Raw genomic sequence first — 19,281 nt, forward strand, 5'->3', positions numbered from 1 at the left:
CCATAATTTTACATTTATATCCCTGTGCCTCTTAACATATTGGCCACAAAAAATCTAAAAAGTAAAATATTTATTGTCCAAAAATAAATAAATCTTGTTATGTATTTTCGGAGTCCAAAATAAATACGTCTTGTTTTGTTTTAGAGTAATTTTTTTTACTTTACTTCAATTATCTTCAATTCAACAGCACAATTAATATTTTTTTTTATTTTTATTAGTTTTTTTATTATAAATACCATTCAATTTAATTTTTAATACTAAATTTACTTACCTACTCATTACTTTTTTCACAATTTAATAATATAATTATTACTTTATTTCAATTATTCATTTTTTTCACTTTTTTCATAATTAATTATTACTTTTTTTCACCTTATTATTACAACTCAATTATATATATATATATATATATATATATATATATTGAGTTGAAACTTCATTTCCAAACAAGTCTAAGTGATTTGTTATAATATTAAATATCACAAGTGTATTCTCATCTATTTTTCTTTACTTCTAGTAGAAGATGTTGATCTCTTTTTCTTTCTTTCTTTATAAATAATATAATATATATAACACAAAGATCTCTAATTTTTTTTCATAATATTGTGAAAGTCAGATAAAAAGCTAGAGAAGATCTCACGACTACGGCCAAGTCGATTGGCCAAACAAGAATTAATAATTTCATCAAGAAAAACAGCTTCGTAGAAGTCTATCCGAAAGAACAGCCTCCTAGTCTATCGGAAAATACATACATACAGCTATATATAATAATAATAATTAAAAAAAAAAAAAAAGGTACTGGCTGGGTGCAGAGAGGGGGACTCCCTCATTTGATTGATCAACAGGACAGCACGAAACCTTCAACGACAACTACAAACAACGATATTTTAGAGTTTCCAAAAGTCAAAACCAAAGGTCAACCGAAGAGGAAAAAAAAAAAAGGACTAATCGTACAAATTCCTGAAATTCATAAAAACACATCCTCCCACTGTACACATTGTCTAATACTGCAATTAAAAAAATCCCTTCTTATCAACCAAAACTGTGGGTCTGGTCAGGTCTCTGTGGACATAAGACGTCGACTAACTCCAGCATCCCCTGCTCGACCGAGACGTAGAGCTTGAATGGCCCTCACTCACTCCAAGGCAGCAACCTCTTGATCGACCTTCCAATAGTTTGCATCGTTAAACTCCTTAACTCCTTCCTCGCTCTCACCGGACTTCTCCTTCTCTGGTGACTCAGGGACTGGCAGCCGCTTCAGTGGCCCAGCCTCCCCAACTATTCCTTCCTTGAGGGCGTGCTCCATTGCCTTCTCAGTTCCTTCCAACTCCACACCCACAAACTCGACATCATCGTCAAACAGGGAAGGCACGGTCGGAGATTTCTGACTTCCATCACTGCCTGCTGAAGAACCTCCGCTAGAGCCTAGCCCTGTGAACCCATTCGACAGTGTGGATCCTCCGCTTCTTGGAGAGTTGGAACCATTCTGTTGAATGGATGTGTCCTCGCTTGATTCACTCAACTTTGAATCAGATGATTTTCCCCATCCCGTCCAATCGGGTACAGGCTGATCAGCAGTGAATGGGTTCTCCGAGGCTGGGAAGGTAAACAAATTCGGGCCCTCTTGTGGGCTCGCCTTCTCAATTTCCATGTTTGAATCTCCAACATGTTCAGAGTTGCTGATTCCTTCCAAGCAGTCACCGGTCGAGTTTGGGTTTGAGATTGAGGTGCCATTAGGAGAATCTTTAGACAACTCTTCTTCCTCTCCGACCACCACCTCATCATCACTACTGCTGTTTCCACCATTGGTGTTTCCACTCAAGTTGACATCTTCCATCATCTCTGAGGATGAAGCTTCCACAGCTGCATCTCCCATCCTCTCATCTTGGAAAGCGAACCAGTTCGAGTTCGTAAACAAGCTGCTGCATTTCAAAATAGAGCAGAGAATTATCAATTCCTAGTTCATCTAATAGGGAATTTCCTATTGACAGTAAATTTTACCTTCCATGGTCATCACCAAATCTCAAGGACGATATCACAACTTCAGCAGATTCATCATCGAAGTAAACGTCCTGCATTAGAAAAATTCAAGGTAGGTCAGTTCCAATTACGCGAAAGCAATCATCAACATAAATAGCAATAATGTTCTCATTTTCAAACCCAAACTCAGTTTTTCTATCCTTTTTTTTTAAATTAAAGTGATATTCTCTCCAAAATTAAATCTGATAAAAACTTTTGATCAGCGGTCGCTTGATGCAAAACCACTGCTACCTCATCATCACGGTCAAGAGCTCCAGGGTCCTGCAGTGAGAACAATGAGACCACGCATGAATTCAAAATGTCAAGGACAGAAATGGTTGAGAGACAATAAGACATTATTTGCTTCTTCAGATATACCTCTTCTGCTTCATCATTCCCATATAATTTGTATCTAAAAGCCTGACTTAGGTTATTCGCAAGGGCTGCTACATCATAATCTCTGTCGTGAATGTCATCTTCATCACTATCCCTTGTCCTATCTTGTAATGTAGTTGGACGGCTGAAAATAAAGATGAACAGAAAATAGGTGAGGCAAAGAGTAGAAGAGAATCACATAGATAAAGCAGGATTGCCCAATGACTCCTCACCCGCAAACCCAGCGATATACATTTTCCACAGTGTTGCGACCATGCAAAACACTACCTTGCCACTCATCCCAATCGCTATTCTCCTGAAGATAGAGAACAAATTAAATGATGACATTTACAATTAAACAATTAGATCATCAACATTATCAAGTGTACACATTATATGCCTGGACTTCAGTGGGAAATGGCAGAGTGAAATCGATGCAATGACAAACTCCACACGGTAACTCATTGGTCAATCAAGTAAAGCTTATGCAAGAGAGTGTGTGTGTGTAAGCTAGACAACCAGAATCTCTCTCTAATTATGCCAAAAAAATATAAAAGAAAACTTCAATTACTAGCTAAAAAGGCACGAAATCCTAGATTAAGCTGATCACATTTGATACCCCAATCAATATAGCTTATTTTGTATTAGAAAGGAAAAATCAAACTGATTAAAAATCTGACAGATGCCCACCTGGAGGTATTTCTGGATGCGACTATTGCTGGTGCCCAATTGAACAAGCTTATTAGCAATACGAGTGATGTGCCCAACATTTCCTGCTCTTGGTGCCTTTTTGTTGGCAGCCGGTATAGTTGGCTGCAAAACCAAAAGGTGCTATTTATATACTTATACAAATCAATGATATTCATCCAATAAATCCAGTAATTTATAGCCTAACTTCTCCCCAGTCATTATATCCAAACAAGACAGGATTTATATAATATTCTCTTAAGTTATTTCAATCGTTACAAGGTTCTACTTAACAAGCAATCACATATACAAGCATCAATAACGTGACACCAGAAATTCCATCACCTTCTGTATTACAGATACAAACAATATTATAAGAGCACCTTTTCTTTATAGGTTAACATCAATCCACCTGATTAAGGTCAGCAGAGATAAGAGGATGTCTTTCAATCTGAAGAATTTTCCCAAGCAAATCACAATCTTGCAATAAATGATTGAGAATGCTCTCATTCTTGCTTTCCAAACATGACGATACGATACTCTCTACTTGATGATGCAATGCATTATTGTACGGGTACCTGCATTAAACACAGAAGCAAATTTAAAATATTAAATAGAAAGATATGCCACCAGCTTCAATAACTAAAAGTTCAACATGTTTATGTCAAAACTCACTCGAAGAAAAGATCAACTATTCGCTGGAAGGTCCTTGAGCTGATGAGTTCTTCCTCTGCAGCTTCATTGCCTGATCTCATCAGAACAGCGATAAACTCCACAATCTGAAATTAAAAAGAAAGGAAAAAAAAAAAGGAAGGAAAGATTTCTGATCAGACAGATAATGTATTTATAAAAGGGTTAGGCTCAAACGCAGCTAAATTTCCTCACCAAATTAAAAGGCTAAATATAAAAATACATTGGAGTTATTAGTATAAAAAAAGGATAGATAGGAAGCAAACCTTTAGTCGATGCTTTCCAAGAGGAGGCCTCAATTCTCCATATGTTGTAGGCAACATCTTCTGATCAGAAGACACACTCAGAAGCTTTAGCAAGTGACCTGCGCAAAGAATTTAGAACAAATACTCAAATTACTGAGTCCAGCAAAAAATATGTGAGAACCGTAAACAAACAAGAGTTTAACTTATCCAACTTTGACAGTCCACCATATGATAAATGATGGATGCAACTTTTTACTACTAAATTAACAAATTTAATATGCGGGGGGACAAAATATGCCGGCCTGTCCAGTCATGTTTAGCATTATAGAAAAAAATCCATTATTCGTACTTCCACCAGAATATATTTACAATGAAAAAAATAGGAAACTTGTAGCAAAGGTATCCATGCTTACCCAATTTAGGCAGCATGGCGCTGATAGTCTCTGGTTCAACGGGGATTGGAGACTCATACATGTGTTGACTTCGAAAAGAGTGAAAAAGGGGAGATGAAACTGCTGATCTTTTGGGATCCAGCAAGGAGATGCATACAGAGAGTGATTGGACAAGGCCAGATTTTGAATGTGAATCTTCTAGCGCATGGTCGAATACTCTTTCAACATAACTGCATGTAAAGTTACTCAATACATCATATATTTGTAAATCGATCCTAGAAAAAAATTCCAATGATTAAAGATAGATCAGAAAAAAGAAATCCGGTGACCAAGGGTACCAAGATTTGACACCTTGGACTTGCAAGCTTTGTGGCTAGCACAGATGGGGCATTTCGAGTTATAGCACATAAAGTTTCAGCTGCATTAGCATGAACTTCCGGAGAGCTCTGACCCAATAAAAAGCACAAGTCAGTCCTTCAATTGTCTTCGTGAGGAACAGCTCTCGAGGCAAAGATCACTATCCTAACACCACTTATTTCCTAATTAATTCAAGAGTGAAATTTCATTCAAGTGCTCTCTCTTCCTAACTTTCCAAAGCAGTCTAGATGAAATCAAAACATGCAGTAATGTGACACGGGAACCTCAAAAAGCAGGGCAGCGAACATTAGACACATCTGTCTCTATAAAGTGAGACAGTCACATTGCATAAATTGACTTCAAAAGACAGCATTTGCAGCATGTACACTATAATCCAGCCTCTAAAACATATTGAACATCTACATGCTCAATTTATCATCTCAATAGCACAAAAATCGAGGGAAAACAATTAAATAAAAGATTGAATCCAATAGAAGATAATGAGTAGAATAAGTATATAAATAATACCCTCTAAAGGCGAGAGCTGATAATTTTTGGAACGAGGTCTGAAATATCTAAGACCACTCTCTTCAATGACAAGGCACAAGAGACCATGGAATCAAGATATCATAGCAACTCCCACATACTGCCTATAAAACATGTAACCAAGTAAAACCGACGTGATATGCTTACCCAATAGCACTTATTAAAAATTGCAATTTGCCACTTACAGAAGGATTCAGTTTGTCGATGATCATTTCAAGGAAACCACTATCAGCAAGCCATTGCATCACATCCATAAAATTTGGATACACATGATCATCAGCACCAACCAGCCGCACCAGTACCTGATAAATAGCTCATTTGTAATTATAACTAGACAAAAATAATTTCACTTTGAGATGAGTCATCAAATGAATGAGTTTCACTAGAAATCAAGTAAAAACGGCAATTTATGAGGTGCTGATAACATAGGAGAGCCTGCTGATGTATGTAATTTCTATTTAATCTTGGCAGTTCATTTGAAAAACCTCACTAACCTCCATAATGGATGTAATTCCTATTAAATCTACCAGCTGGCGTAAAACATCCTTATGAGCCTGAATAAGGTAAGAAGTAATCCTCCATCAGAAAACGTAAGAATAAGAAACGCATATGATCAAAATGCAGTGGCAGAGAGATATGAAGAAGGAGAGAATAGAGGGTGAGATAGAGGGAGAAGTGGTGAAGGAGAGAGAGAAACATTATGGAATTGCAACTGCAGGGCTAAGAAAATTACAAAGGGTGAGTTGCAGCAAGTACTTACCTGAACATAACTCATAAGAGGCACAGTCTTTCGCAGCATAAGGCAAATGACAACCTGCAGTATAACAAGCGCATAGTAACTGCGTCTAATAGTTGTTGCATCAATCATGGCTTATGACATTACCAAGCATACCTTACTAAAATAACCAGCAAGCAACGCACTATGACGACGATTCGGGTCCAAGAAGGAGAAAAGCAAGTCCATTAGCTGCAACATTCCAACAATTAGAGAACAAAAACTATTAAAATCATGAGAAGAAAAATTGTATCAACTTCTACAGAAACAAATCTAGGCCTTTTATGGGACACCTCTGTGGGGGCATACCTCCTGTTCCTCCGCCAATGTCTTCAGAATCACATCAATTTCACACATAAATATCTCACAGGCAATGAATGGGAACCTGAAAATAATGTTTAGATTTATTACGTCAGATAGCAAATAAGTATCTACGAGGGTAATCTTAAAGAGATAAACAATATGAATGTTGTATGAGAAAACGATTCATACTTAAAAGCACGTTTGCTATCCGTGTCCTCTGGAGGTTCTTCAACAACATAGCGCAACAACTGCTCCACCTGGGCTCTATCTCGCAGGCTACAAACAAGTACCTCTATAAGTACTGGCATAATTGTGAATGACTGGAAGATTTCTTTTTACAAATTCCATTACAACACTTCCCTTGCACAGATTTATGGAAATGAAAAACCACATAGACATTGCAAGTGAAGGGGAAGAAATTACTAGTTGATTAGACGACTATTCAACGCTTTGCATTCTTGAATGATCTCCTCTTCATCCAAAAGGTCTTCCAACGAAAAATTTTCCTTGTCAAGTACCGACTCCACCTGCATAAGAATGGCAAGGTGGAAATGGTAAATCAGCACAGGAATCCTGCCTCCATCACCTTCTACGAGAATTCCAAGAGCTAGTGATGCCAACCAAGTTGACTGGTGGCACCTGAATCATCGAATCACTTAATTGATGCGTGAGTTTCACTAAAGAATCTAGCAACAATCCTTTTCTGGTTAGAATTAGAGCCTCGACAGTTGAACGGACGCCAAACAATGATCAGATAATAAAGCAACAGCTCAATATGATTCACTGGATTGTGCAGTCGCATTTGCCTACGTCCGGCGATCCAAGCACGAAGCGGACGCTAAACGACATGCCTGCCGAGTGCCGAGACAGTTCGGGCGAAAGCAATGCAAGTGAACGCCCTAAAACTGCTCGAACAGAACAATTAGGCAGTGACTGGCAGCGAGCCCGGAGGCAAGCGAAAAAGCAGCTACTTCAAGTGGAAAGCGAGGGAAGAGAAATAAAGCTCGAATCCACTCACAGCAGAGGATGCGGACAGAGGAGTGAGCCAGAACATCTTCCGAGGCCGGGAAAAAGACGGGATGGAGCTACGGGGTGGGTGGGGGGCGAGGGAGAGGAGCTCAGATGGATCTGTAAAACCTTAGGAACAGCGGGGAATGAATCTGAGGGCCAGTGAGGAGGAGTGAGCTCGGGAAGGAAGGAAGGGCGGGTGGCATAACCCCTGAGATTGGAGGTTCAAAAACCCTGCAATCTTCTCTGAGACGGATCAGGAATGAATGAATGAATGGAAGGTGAACGATGGAAGGAAGAAGGCAAGAGAGGACGGAGGAAACAGAGGCAAATTGAGCATACGATACAATAGAGGGAGAGCAGAGCTCTCTTTCTTTCTTTCATTTTCGGTCCTTGGAAGCTACCACGCTCGACAAATTAGTGCCTGAAAGATAATCCGTTTGGTTTGTAAAACTATTTTTAATTCAACAACACAATTATTAATTTTTTATTTTTTAATTATTTAATTTAATTTTTCATAATAAATTCTCTCGATTTTTCATTATTTTTTTGCATAATTCAACAACGCAATCATTATTTTTTCTCAACTATTCATTATTTTTTATATTTTTTTCTCATAATTCAATAACACAATTATTACAAACTAATTAAAATCAAAACTCAACTCTAAAATCAAATACAACATAGTGTACAATTTGGTCGGGTCGTTTGAAACATTTGTACAAGTTCAACCTTCCATCCACGTTTCAATCTAGTTCCCAATGAAAAATTTTGACTTGGCACATTATCTGTTGATTTGACCCATTAAGAGTCACATTGGACATTAGAGAGGCAAAAAAAACATCATTTTTATTCAAATTTTAGTAGCTTGTTTGATTTCAAAGTTAAATTTCAAAAATCTAACTTTTTTTTTATAACTCGGGATGTCCGGGCTTCGCCCGACTAATCCCCGGGGCTCCGTGAACCCCCGGCAGTGCACGGAGTGGATAATTATGCCAAAGGCGCTCCGGTGATCTCAAGGGGATTCGAACTCGGGTCTCGATGCAAACTTAGATGCATATTAACCACTACGCCGAATCTCTTGGAGTTTAAAATTTTAACTTTTAACTTTAACTCAACAAAACACAATCTTACTAGGTCAAACAGGTGGGCTCCACGAATTATAAATCATACAATCACATTATAATCAATTATCTACATATTCAAAATAGTGGGGTCCACAATAGCTAATTTTTATTTGTTATTTTCCACAATTAAAATCACGTTACAAATTCAAAACTTTAACTCTGAAATCAAACGAATTATAAAATTAACTTATTTTGGATTAAGGGGCCCAATTTGCCCTCTTCCCCTCCCCTACCAGAGGGGAAGAGGAGGAGGGGGTGAGGTCGACAATATGGGAGCCTCTGATCTACCTCGCCGCCCCACTCTTTATAGAGAGAGAGAGTAAGAGGGGGTGAGGCGAATGCACGCTCCCAACTAGAGGAGAGAGTGAGGGTGCCGCCCCCTCTCTCCATACAACTAGTACAGAAAAGTGAGGGGAGGGGGGAAATCTGTCTCGCTCCCTCTCTCTCTACAAGTTGTAGAGACAAAATGAGGGAAATGGAGCAAATAGAAGGCCCCCAATCGGCGACCTCGAACGGGATGTCTCTAATGGGGGGCCTTTAATTTGCCTTTGCCCCTCCCCCTCTCTCTCTTCTAGTCTAGAGAGGGGAGGGGGCAGATCCCCCTCTCTCTCTATTGTAAGGGGGGCAGAAGGCAGACCGGAGGCTCTCTCGATCGGAGACCTCCCGGCAAGGTTGTTGAGGTGGAGGGGGTGAATTTACTAGAATTTTACCCCCAAAAAAATTGGTACTCCAAATTTCACAGATGTCTTCCCTCTTTTTCTAAATTTTTTGTTTTCGTGTGTGGTTGGTGCAAACTTGAGTTCTGGTTGAAACACTAGGCTGTAATAGTAAATTTAGGAAGAAGTGGCTTAGATAATTAATAGGAATTAAACTACATGCATGCAGTTTGGGTACGGAGAGAATGGGAAGTTTTGCGGGAGAATTTGGTCAGATTTGTACCGAAATAAGTTGAGGATTGTAGAATATTTATTTATATATTTAAAAAGAAAATTTATTACTAACATACATCAATGTAATATTAGACAATTCCAAATATTGGCCTTATATATATATATATATAATAGTAAATATAAATATTAGATTTAGATATAAATGTTATCTACCCCTCGGGTAAGTTCAAAAAAATATTTGATCAATCCACCGAAAAAAAAAAGGATCAGGTGCAACTTTTTCTCGAGAAAAAAAAAATCTATTTGAGGATGCATGACACGTATATATTTCTTTTCTTTCCCCTCTATCTAATTTTTAGCTCTTCCCTTTTTAGTGCATTTGATATGGGAATAAAATGGCAATATGCTGTTCAATTAGTTCTACTTTGGTTTGGTACGCTGACGCTATTTCTTACTACATCAATCACTTCGGGTTTAGCATCGGGCGCGTCTGATTGAATCCATGTCCCCCATCTATTAAGATACTTCCTGGAGACTCATACCCCTTTTTCACGCGCTCGAGCTTCTTAACCAATGTTCATTCTGAGCTTTTGCACGGTGAGGTGCGGGTGCCCATCAATTTGTTAAGGATCGGCTGGTGATTCCAATGAATCAGCTAATGTCTCGGTAGAAGTTGTTGGGGGATCGCTTTGGCATGCATGATGATCCATTGTCTTTTTCCTACTCGACGAGAATTGGCTCAAATGGTCCGATCCGATGACCGATGGTACGCCCGCGACGCCCCTGCTTAACTCGAACAATTCGATCCTATGGTAGTCTTCGGATTGGGCCAATTCCAAGAGAAGGGGACACAATCTCCCTCCGCCGAGATGGGCTGGATCCATGATTGGACCACTCACATCGGCCTTGCGACCAGTCATAGCCTAGCCATACTGGACCCGGCCACGCAAGCCGAGAGAAAGAGACAACAGTACCCGACAACTCGGAATTGGAGATCTTTTCCTGCTCCCGGTGTACCATGCACCGCGACAGCAACATTGCGGGGCCCACATCATTTTACCCGGGGCTCACTGTGCGCCGGGACGAGGGACTGACTTTCTTTACGCATTTTTGCCTTCATGGATCAACTTCCATCCTTGTGTTGTTACTCTTACCAACTCCCTCCCTCTTTTCGTTCCTCCCCCAGATGTCCGCTCTGTAATCGCTTTCCCAACTTCGATCCCGTGATTTCAGCCCCGGAGTTCAACTGCCCGCCGTCCTCTCCGATTAGCCTCCGGCGGATATCTGGCTTCTCTGGCTCGTCGTTATTCAGGTACTGCAGCTATTCTCGACTTCAGCCGGAAATTCGTGCTCAATCTGTTTGGTCGTTCTTTGCTAAGAGCTTCTTTTGTTGTGTTACTGAGCTGTTTTGCTTCCTCTTATGGCTTTAGAACATGTTTTAATCATTGATCCAGTCGATGCTGTAGTAAGATCTCTGAGATTGAGCGCTGTAAAGGCCGAATCTTTGGTTGCTATCTGCATGCAAAAGAAGCACTTTAGATTGTGAAATGAAATATGTGATGGGTGATATCGCGACTCCCTTCCGATTCCACCCAATACTAAATCTGGTATTTTTGTCTATGAAGAACTTATTTTTGTTGTTGTAATTGAACTCGGTGGTGGCTCCCAAATTTTCTACTATAAATCGGGTTTACTGACATATGCTATCTCTATCACTGAATTGTAGCTCCTGAGAGATTATCTCTCTGCGGACCTATTCGCTGGACGAAATGTGTGGCATCCTATAGTTGATGCAACTTTCGGATCCAAGGCGAAGAGATGAGCGTGAGCAATGCATCCGTTCACCCTGTGGAAGATCCTCCAACTACCGAAGGTGCCAACGAACCGAGGGCGAGGATGAAGGACATACAAGGCATGCCGGCCACCCTGGGAGGGCTTGCCCTGCGTTTATGTCAATTCCTCTTTGCAGCTGCTTCACTCTGTGTCATGGCAACCACCAGTGACTTTCCATCTGTCACTGCCTTCTGGTAAATACACACGTTGCTTACGTTGCATAAGTCGAACTTTGGCTTGATTAAATAGTGTTATCCTGCTCCCTTAGTTTAACTGGAACACTACACATTTAGGTTTAAGGAAGTTGTTACGGGAATAATGCTTCCTCTTTATGCAGATAACAAGTGTATGCTTTGGTCTTTAGTTCTTTGCATGAGTATTGATATGGGAGTAGTTGGGTAGGGTCCATGCTCATTTGATATGGTAATACAAATTTTTCCATGCTCATTTTTCCATGGGTATTGATAGGCACCACAATTTCAATTATATCATACAAGGAACCGTTAGCTAACCATGCATTGCCTGTACCAAAATGGTACTTAAAAAGATATACAGACTGTCAAGGGGTTTGATTTTGGCTGCAAAAATATTAACAGATTAATTGCTCGGATGTTAAGCAAACTGCCTATCGGGATCAGAGGTTCTTTTGCAATTGATGGAGGTGGTAGTAAGCTGCTGAGTAGGTTTTCTAATGATTGTTTTATCAGCTACCTTGTTGCAGCTGCTGGTTTGCAGAGCACATGGAGCTTTTCCTTGGCGCTGACAGACATTTATGCCATATTAGTGAGGCGGTCATTGCAAAACCAGCGGGTATTAATGCTGTTTACGATTGGTGATGGGGTAAGATATACAACTATATTCAGCCTAGCATCCTAATTAATTGCCTTTACAATTGAATTTACTGATCTTTGCTCGTTTGTCTGATTTATGTCCTTTTTTGAGCTACACATTTATTTTCTGACTACGATTCATTATCCTCTGCATTAGATTGGAAAATCTAGTATTCTCCTGCTCTGATAATCTATGCTGAATATTAAAATTGTTGCACCAACATAGGCATCTACTTCCACGAGATAACCGTCTTTCATTTCCAATCCCAATTGCACTTACCCTTGCAGGTCACCTCCACACTCATGTTTGCCGCGGCATGTGCATCAGCAGGAATCACTGTTCTCATCGACAATGACCTCGGGAGCTGTTCCCAGAATCATTGTGTTCAGTTCGAGACTGCTACAGCCATGGCTTTCATCAGCTGGTTTGTCGCTCTGCCTTCTTTCTTCTTCAACTTCTGGTTTCTGGCATCCCGATGACAATGAAGGTCATGAGGGAGGAAGCCCGAAAAGAAAACCAGTAGATCTTTTTTGTATACCAGATCTCACGATGCCTTTGTCTTTGAAAATTTAAAATCATTGTCTTGGGTATGTATTGGGCATATGCTGTAAATTAGGTGAGGGCAGTGTGAATTTTACATTGTGGAGCCCTTGGATATGGATTTTGATTAGATGAACATTTTGATGCGTCTGTCATTTGAACAGATCATTATTCTTTGAATTTTGCACTTGCTCATGTCGTGCATGCGACTTTATGAAACTTCATACCGTGTGTCGTCGTATTAAATTGGTATTCAATCAGTTCGAGTAAGAGGCGATGTTGTCTATTCCTACCTAACACTGACAGCAAACTCTTAGAATCCACGCATCGAAATTTTAATCTGGGCCATTGGATTATACTCGTGCCGAACCCAACAGATTGGTTCTCAGTCGCAGCATGAGATCTGGTTCTGAGTCCAGAGAACACGGGCAGAGGTTCAATTGCACATCTTTACTTGATCTAATGAGTCTGGTAAACTACATACTCAGGCAGAACTCAGCAGACTCGTGATCAGCCGGTTTGGGTAAAACATAAGAAATTTAATGAGTAGAGATCCGTGGCATTCGACGGGGAGGCCCCGTATCCACGAGGACTCTTGAATGGGCAAAGATACAATAACAAATGAATCATGGACCACTTTTGATCTCAAATCTCTTCATTTATGTATTCATCTTTTACCCCCCCTTTAAAGATTGAAAATTATTGAAGGGGAAGGCAAAGTGAGAAAACGAAGGGGGCCTGCCCCCCAATTTAATGTCCTCACAGAGGGGTAGGCTGAGAAAACAACAAACTATTAATTGCTGCCATCTCTACATTATTGTGCTCTGTCTTAAAAGACCCTCTAGGCAGTGTAAGAGCAGTAGATTCTATGGCTAGGAGAAATCGAATCATCTTCACTTGCATCTGCTCAGCTCTGTTTGGCTCCAATTGGTAAATCCCTCTCTTTCATTCAATTCATCACATCACACCAAGGATCACTAGCCCGAAACTATGAATCGGTATGATAAAAGTGGAAGTGGAAGCTATAACTTAACCGAATCGAAAATGGAAGCTCAAAGAGCCAACTGCCACAGAGGGAAAGGGGAGACATGACGACCTTAATAAAGCCACACATGTAAATAATAGATGTAGAGAAGACACAAGAAAAACCTAGCAGACAATGAGAAGCCTCATAACAAAGTTCCAAACAGTCTTTATATGCTCCGCGATTTACGATTTATGATACCTAATCAGATCTTAAGCTCTTTCATATCCTGTACTGCTACTTCAGCTATTTCGGGTGCTTGCAGATTTTTCCCAGCTGTGTCTCGGATTTCCTCCTTCATGAGAGGAACGGACTCAAACGATGGGGCGAGAGAAATCGCAGCTTCAGTAGGAGACTCCTTCTCAGCAGGAGATATGGCAGTGGTGACTTGAGGTTCCTTCTGAACTGGAGAAGGTGAAGGAAAAGGAGGAAGGGGAGCATCCTCGGTCTGAGCCAGGGGAGCAGCAGAGACTGGCACAGCTTGCCTGATGCAGACAGGGGGCGCAATACCAACCGGCGGTGCCATTGCTGCCTGTGCCATCGGAGAAGATAACCTCTGCGGAGGCGGTCGAGGCGGTGCAGAGAATACAGGCCTCGCAGTTCTTATAGTCACCGGCGGAGCGATTCCATGGCAAGACGTTCTAAATGTGCGGATTGGAACGTAAGGAGCAGCCCCTGCTGCCGGGAACTTGTTGAGTCGAGCTCCTCGGCTATCGAGAGACGTTGATTGTGGTGGTGGGACCGGGTTTTCATTCGATGAAGAAGACACTGAGAATCTGTTCCGATGAGAGGATCTGGGGCAGATTAGAGGGAGGATCTTAGAGGTCGCCGCTGGCAGAGGCTGTGGGCTAGTCGGTCTAGGACTCTGGGAAGGGAACTTCATCGTGAATGGGATTGAGCCTGTAGGGGAGTTAGCTAATGATACCTTCTCCTTCGAGCGGTAGTTTATTAAAGCTCGAGCTATCGTGATCTGCTCTAGCTCGTCAGTGTTCTCGGGTTCCGCTAAAGAACTAGCAGATTCTTTTGCCACTGCACACAGGAAAGACAGGCTTAGTTCACAAAAAACCCCTGCTCCTTTATGATCAAAATCGCATAAAAGAAAAAGGCTGATTTGTATTCCCAATGATGCATTGCTTGCATTGGCCAGACATATCATAGAAAAAAACTGAATGGAATGGATCCATGGTCTTATTTTGTCCCATGTCCACTTCTTCGTGCCAAATATGGTTTCTGTATTAGCAAGTCCTATACTATCATCAAAGGGCAAGGCACTCATGCAGCCCTACCCAGAAGTGAGAAATGGATAAGCCCCAGATCAATTCGTCACCAGCAAATACAGAGCATACTCATATTATATACAACTCGAGCGGATCAGATCAAGACTTAAAAAGTTTTTGAGGATTTGACTCACATTGTTTCAAGGAAGACCATGCTGCCATAGCTGCATTCTTCTCCGCTTGCTTCTTATTCTTGGCTGGTTCTCCGGTGAATACTATCCCGGCCAATTCCACTGTCCCAGTAAATACAGGAAGGTGTCCGAGCCCAGATCTATATGTGGTATACTGGGGCAACGGGGCGCCGACTCTCTGGGCGATTTCCTGTAAGAGGTTCTTGTAAACGCCAGTCTCATCCTAACAATGTAGAACCCTGAGTTAGTTCGCACCCGATGAAAGAACCACCTAGCTATAGATTTGCATGCGGATGCTTCAATCCAGACAGAAGAGTTCGAGACCGGGAATAGACGAATTAATCATACTGTGTATCTATCCACGAGAGGATAGACGCAAGACACAAACTGCCACTGATTTGATTCTATGGAATCTATAACAGTGGCTTTCAGCAGAGGGCTGTAAGAGGCCATTCTGGAAATGTGCAGCTTTTTAAGAGTTAACCGGACACCCTTAAAGCACTGATGGGGTGAAAATTAGATTCTCTGCAAGAAAATTGAATCTTAAATCTTCTACTAGGTAGGGACTGCGATTATCTCAGACATTTTCAGCCGAAATTGCGTGAAACCCAGAGAGATTTCAGCACCCAGAAAGACAAGAATGTGCTCGATTCAAGTGCTATCATCAGGATTGTTCGACCAAAGCCTGTCATCCCCGGAGAATGAGAAAGCAGCTTTAGCTTCTCTTTCTGTCGAAAAAGAGCTTTGAATCAAGTGGAAAATAGACATTCTCTTCACATTACGAGCAAGAAATCCTCAAAGTGAAGACCTTTACTCATCAAACAACACATACACGCAGAAAGAGAAGACCTTTGCTTTCTGCTTTGGAAAGATTATCCATTTTTTATTTCTAAACCCAGAAAGGAGATGGGACTGAATGAGCCCAGCTACATCCGGGCCCCGAGCAGACCCGAATGAAGAACTCTCTGCCTCTCTCGGAGCTCCCAATGCCGGGCCGATGGACCTCGCTACAGCTCAGAGGAAGCAACAATTGACACTTGCAGGCATGTTAGCAAGCACCGATCGTTACGTTGCCCCGGCGCGCAGTGAACAGGGGGAGCTGACAGGGAAAAAGGGAGAGAGAGGGGGAAAGGGGAAGGCGACGTGGGAGATCCGTGGGAAGGCGACGTGGGAGATCCGTGACCGTTGATTGATCAATTAATTGATTAAATAAATGATCGAGAGGGAGGGAGAGTATAGGAGGAGGACGCACGAGGATGCGGGCGGCAAGGGAGTGGCGGGTGGAGAGGGAGTGGAGGGCGACCTCGGCGGCGGAGTGCTCGGCCTGGCGGAGGGTGGAGCAGTAGTGGGGGCTCTCGAAGGTCTCGCCGTTGAAGTTGACGGTGGCCTTGAAGCGGGGGGCGTGGTCAGGGCCCTCCCTCACGCAGGTGTAAGAAGGCAGGTTGAAGCAGCTCCTCTGCGCCAGCTCCTGCAGCTGGTTCTTGTACATCCCTCCCTCCCTCTTTACCCCAACCGAAAACCCTCCAACCAACCCAAACGAACCTCCCACCACTTTCACTTTCACTTCAATTCAATTCACCCTTCTCTCCTCCTTCCTGCTCGGGTCCGGGTCGGATCCTGAGAATGAGGGCGCCTAAGCCATCTCCGGCGAGATCGAGGCCTCTGCTCCGGTTAGGGTTTCTTCTCAACAAACAGACAGAACGAGAGAGAGAGGAGAGCACAATCCTTGTTCAGGGAAGAGATAGAGGAGAAGAGAGAAAGAGAGAGAAGGGGAAATGGGGTCTGAGTATTAATGGAGGGATCAGAGAAGAGAGAAAGAAGAGAGAGAAGTGAGGTGTCAATGCGGGGGAGGGAGGAGTCAACTGAACGTTATATGTCTCTGCTCTCTCTCTCTCTCTCTCTCTCTCTCTCTCTCTCTCTCTCTCTCTCTCTCTGTGTTTCTCTCTGCATGGGATGAGAATTTTTGTTAATTTTTTTTCTAATTATTTTCTCTTCTTTTTTCTCTCCTACAAAATAGAGTTTCTTCCTCCTTTTTTTCGGTGAAAGAGGGGGCAATGCCCCGTGCAAAAAAATAACTATGCTACGCAAAGACGGAATATGAAACCTCCTACAAAGTCGCCCTCTAGGAGGGCGTTAATACCAATCGGTGGAGCAACAAAGAAAAAAGAGCCCAATGAGAAGCTAATTGTCCATCGAGTCATCCAGTCAGTGCACATGTTGCCTTCTTAGTACGTATGACTGATTTCTACGTGCCAGTCACGATGTTTGTTGATGTTGTTTGCTAGGGGTCGAGATAGGAATTGGTCGGTGGTTGATTTGATAGCAGTCGCTGCACCACTTGAGAGTCGAGTTCTAGGACAACGTATCGATATCCTCCATCCCAAGCTAGTTTGAGTCCAACCAATGCACCCCACAGTTCAGCGATCGTCGAAGTCGCGAATCCAACATTGTGTACAAAGCCATAGATCCAACGCCCGTCGTCTCCACGTATTAGACATCCCGCCCCAACGAGACTCGGGTTCCCTCGCGAAGCGCCATTAGTGTTAACCTTAATCCACCCTGGAGGAGGTCGTCGTAGTCGCACCCACCGCCATTCCTTCCTTGGCTGAACACAACTAGTCCTCGATGTATTTGCGCACTCGAAACTAGATGCTACAACTTGAATGTGTTGAGATTCTTCATTCGGCCTCACAAGGTCTTGTTCGAATCCTTTTTCCTTATTCTTTCTTGCTCTCTCCTTCCCCCATTTTATTTTCCCTTTTTTTTCAATATTTTTTTACATATCAATTTCCCAATTTAATAATTCCAATCCAAACAATCAAGTATAATTTGAAATAAATTCACGTCTCTATAATGACTAGTAATTCCATGTTCGCATCAACTTCTTTTTATTCTTGGCCTCGGGACGTCATTCGGGGCGAGATCTTGCTCATTTTCACGAATTGGTATCGGGAAAAAATTGCTAGAATTCAAGAAACATGAGTAGGATGTTTTTGTTTAGCCCAAATTTCAATCTTTTGGACTCGGTAAAAGGTGCGCATTGGGGGGATCTTCAATCTAAATGGAAAGTGCGGCCAAAGTCTTCATGTGACGTTGTTGGCATAACGGAACCATTATAAAAAGCGAAAACATGAGAGAAGACATACATAGACATAGACGACGCGTTTAAGACCAACTCTCTTTTCTCCTTTCCTTTGCTTATTACACACACACACACACACACATATATATATATATGTATGTATAGATATTCCTTACCCCAAAGTCCACATTGTCTTCCCTATTTATTCAAGAAAAATCATGGAAGTCCCACTTTTTACACACACACACGAATTCCTTTCCTACTTTGGATTCTTATTGGATACAAAGCTTTTGCGTCCATCGTTTCATTGTACGCGAATTAAAGATAAGAGTTTCGTTTCCGAAATATATGTTATATCTTCGGACGACTGACTACATCAATCGTATATTTGAGCCGGATACGGGTAATCCACCGGATCATGGTATTGGTCACACGCGGTTGGATGACAGCCTCGAATGTGAAAATTGGGTGGGCACCGCAACTTTAGTGCATTGCATTAGCTTTTTTGAATTTTTCCATGCTGGGATGGGATGAATGAACCTTTTTTATATGTTGTCTTATTTTGATGGTAACCTTAGTGCATTCTTTTTCATTAATGATGATGCCCAAAGTGAAAAAGCACCATCCAAATCTCCACCCCTCGACGCGTCAAATGACGGAATTGCCCCCCGGCGAGCTCCATACGACCCCTCCCGGCGAGGGGGGGCAGAGCGGTAAAAAGGGCAATGACTTTATTGATGATGGGACGAATGTGAGAAGTAGTGGGGAACAAAACCTTTATTAATCTCCGAAATTGATGAACTTTGACTGATGATTTCTTCTAAAATAAAAAATAAAAAAAGGATAATGAACCAACAATAATAAGGGGAAGAATGCCACTGCAACTGGTGGATTTAATGCTTTTTTGACTAGGTCGAATCGGGGGTGATTGAATAAATTCCTCCTCCCTAAGTCCAATGCTTGGGCGGGAAGTCCATACTGCTGTCTATGTTAAACCGAGCTCAGGTGGTTAGCATAAATTTTAACTTGAAATTAACCTGCGGGAACATATTTGGTATTTTCATTTTACATATTTAGTACCTTAATCCAGACACTTAATACTTTTATTTCAAGATGATGAATACAAACTACCAAATACCTCAATTAAAA

The 19,281-nt window shown here is 41.7% G+C and overlaps 3 protein-coding genes across 6 annotated transcripts; 1 reads left to right on the forward strand and 2 right to left on the reverse strand.

Moving 5' to 3' along the window:
* Positions 1–803: 803 nt before the first annotated feature.
* LOC116211185 (serine/threonine-protein phosphatase 6 regulatory subunit 3-like) lies at positions 804–7,785 on the reverse strand. 3 transcript variants are annotated; one of them, XM_031545440.1, is made up of 19 exons: positions 7,408–7,785; positions 6,813–6,916; positions 6,579–6,665; positions 6,396–6,471; positions 6,204–6,278; positions 6,072–6,125; positions 5,806–5,865; positions 5,497–5,613; positions 4,760–4,854; positions 4,430–4,638; positions 4,038–4,135; positions 3,757–3,860; positions 3,494–3,659; positions 3,085–3,207; positions 2,628–2,710; positions 2,398–2,539; positions 2,272–2,301; positions 2,002–2,072; positions 804–1,919 (listed from the first exon to the last, which is right to left on the reverse strand). In XM_031545440.1, the coding sequence occupies exons 1-19, from the start codon at positions 7,441–7,443 to the stop codon at positions 1,136–1,138; spliced, it is 2,514 nt and encodes an 837-aa protein (XP_031401300.1). In that variant the 5' UTR covers positions 7,444–7,785; the 3' UTR covers positions 804–1,135. The 3 variants fall into 3 exon arrangements, with proteins under 3 accessions (XP_031401300.1, XP_031401299.1, XP_031401301.1); XM_031545439.1 differs by having other exon boundaries at positions 804–1,922; positions 7,408–7,783; XM_031545441.1 differs by lacking the exon at positions 7,408–7,785 and adding an exon at positions 7,029–7,052 and having other exon boundaries at positions 804–1,922.
* A 2,761-nt stretch (positions 7,786–10,546) lies between these two features.
* LOC116210691 (CASP-like protein 5A2) lies at positions 10,547–12,842 on the forward strand. Its single transcript, XM_031544680.1, has 4 exons — positions 10,547–10,726; positions 11,141–11,441; positions 11,955–12,087; positions 12,366–12,842. The coding sequence occupies exons 2-4, from the start codon at positions 11,233–11,235 to the stop codon at positions 12,555–12,557; spliced, it is 534 nt and encodes a 177-aa protein (XP_031400540.1). The 5' UTR covers positions 10,547–10,726; positions 11,141–11,232; the 3' UTR covers positions 12,558–12,842.
* Positions 12,843–13,596: 754 nt separating this feature from the next.
* LOC116210689 (double-stranded RNA-binding protein 2-like) lies at positions 13,597–16,924 on the reverse strand. Of its 2 annotated transcripts, none has more exons than XM_031544678.1 (3): positions 16,303–16,924; positions 15,054–15,273; positions 13,597–14,671 (listed from the first exon to the last, which is right to left on the reverse strand). In XM_031544678.1, the coding sequence occupies exons 1-3, from the start codon at positions 16,537–16,539 to the stop codon at positions 13,848–13,850; spliced, it is 1,281 nt and encodes a 426-aa protein (XP_031400538.1). In that variant the 5' UTR covers positions 16,540–16,924; the 3' UTR covers positions 13,597–13,847. The 2 variants fall into 2 exon arrangements, with proteins under 2 accessions (XP_031400538.1, XP_031400539.1); XM_031544679.1 differs by lacking the exon at positions 16,303–16,924 and adding an exon at positions 15,883–16,245.
* Between the last annotated feature and the right edge of the window lie 2,357 nt (positions 16,925–19,281).

The sequence above is a fragment of the Punica granatum genome, chromosome 6, assembly GCF_007655135.1.
Source record: "Punica granatum isolate Tunisia-2019 chromosome 6, ASM765513v2, whole genome shotgun sequence".
In the NCBI taxonomy this organism is placed as follows: domain Eukaryota; kingdom Viridiplantae; phylum Streptophyta; class Magnoliopsida; order Myrtales; family Lythraceae; genus Punica; species Punica granatum.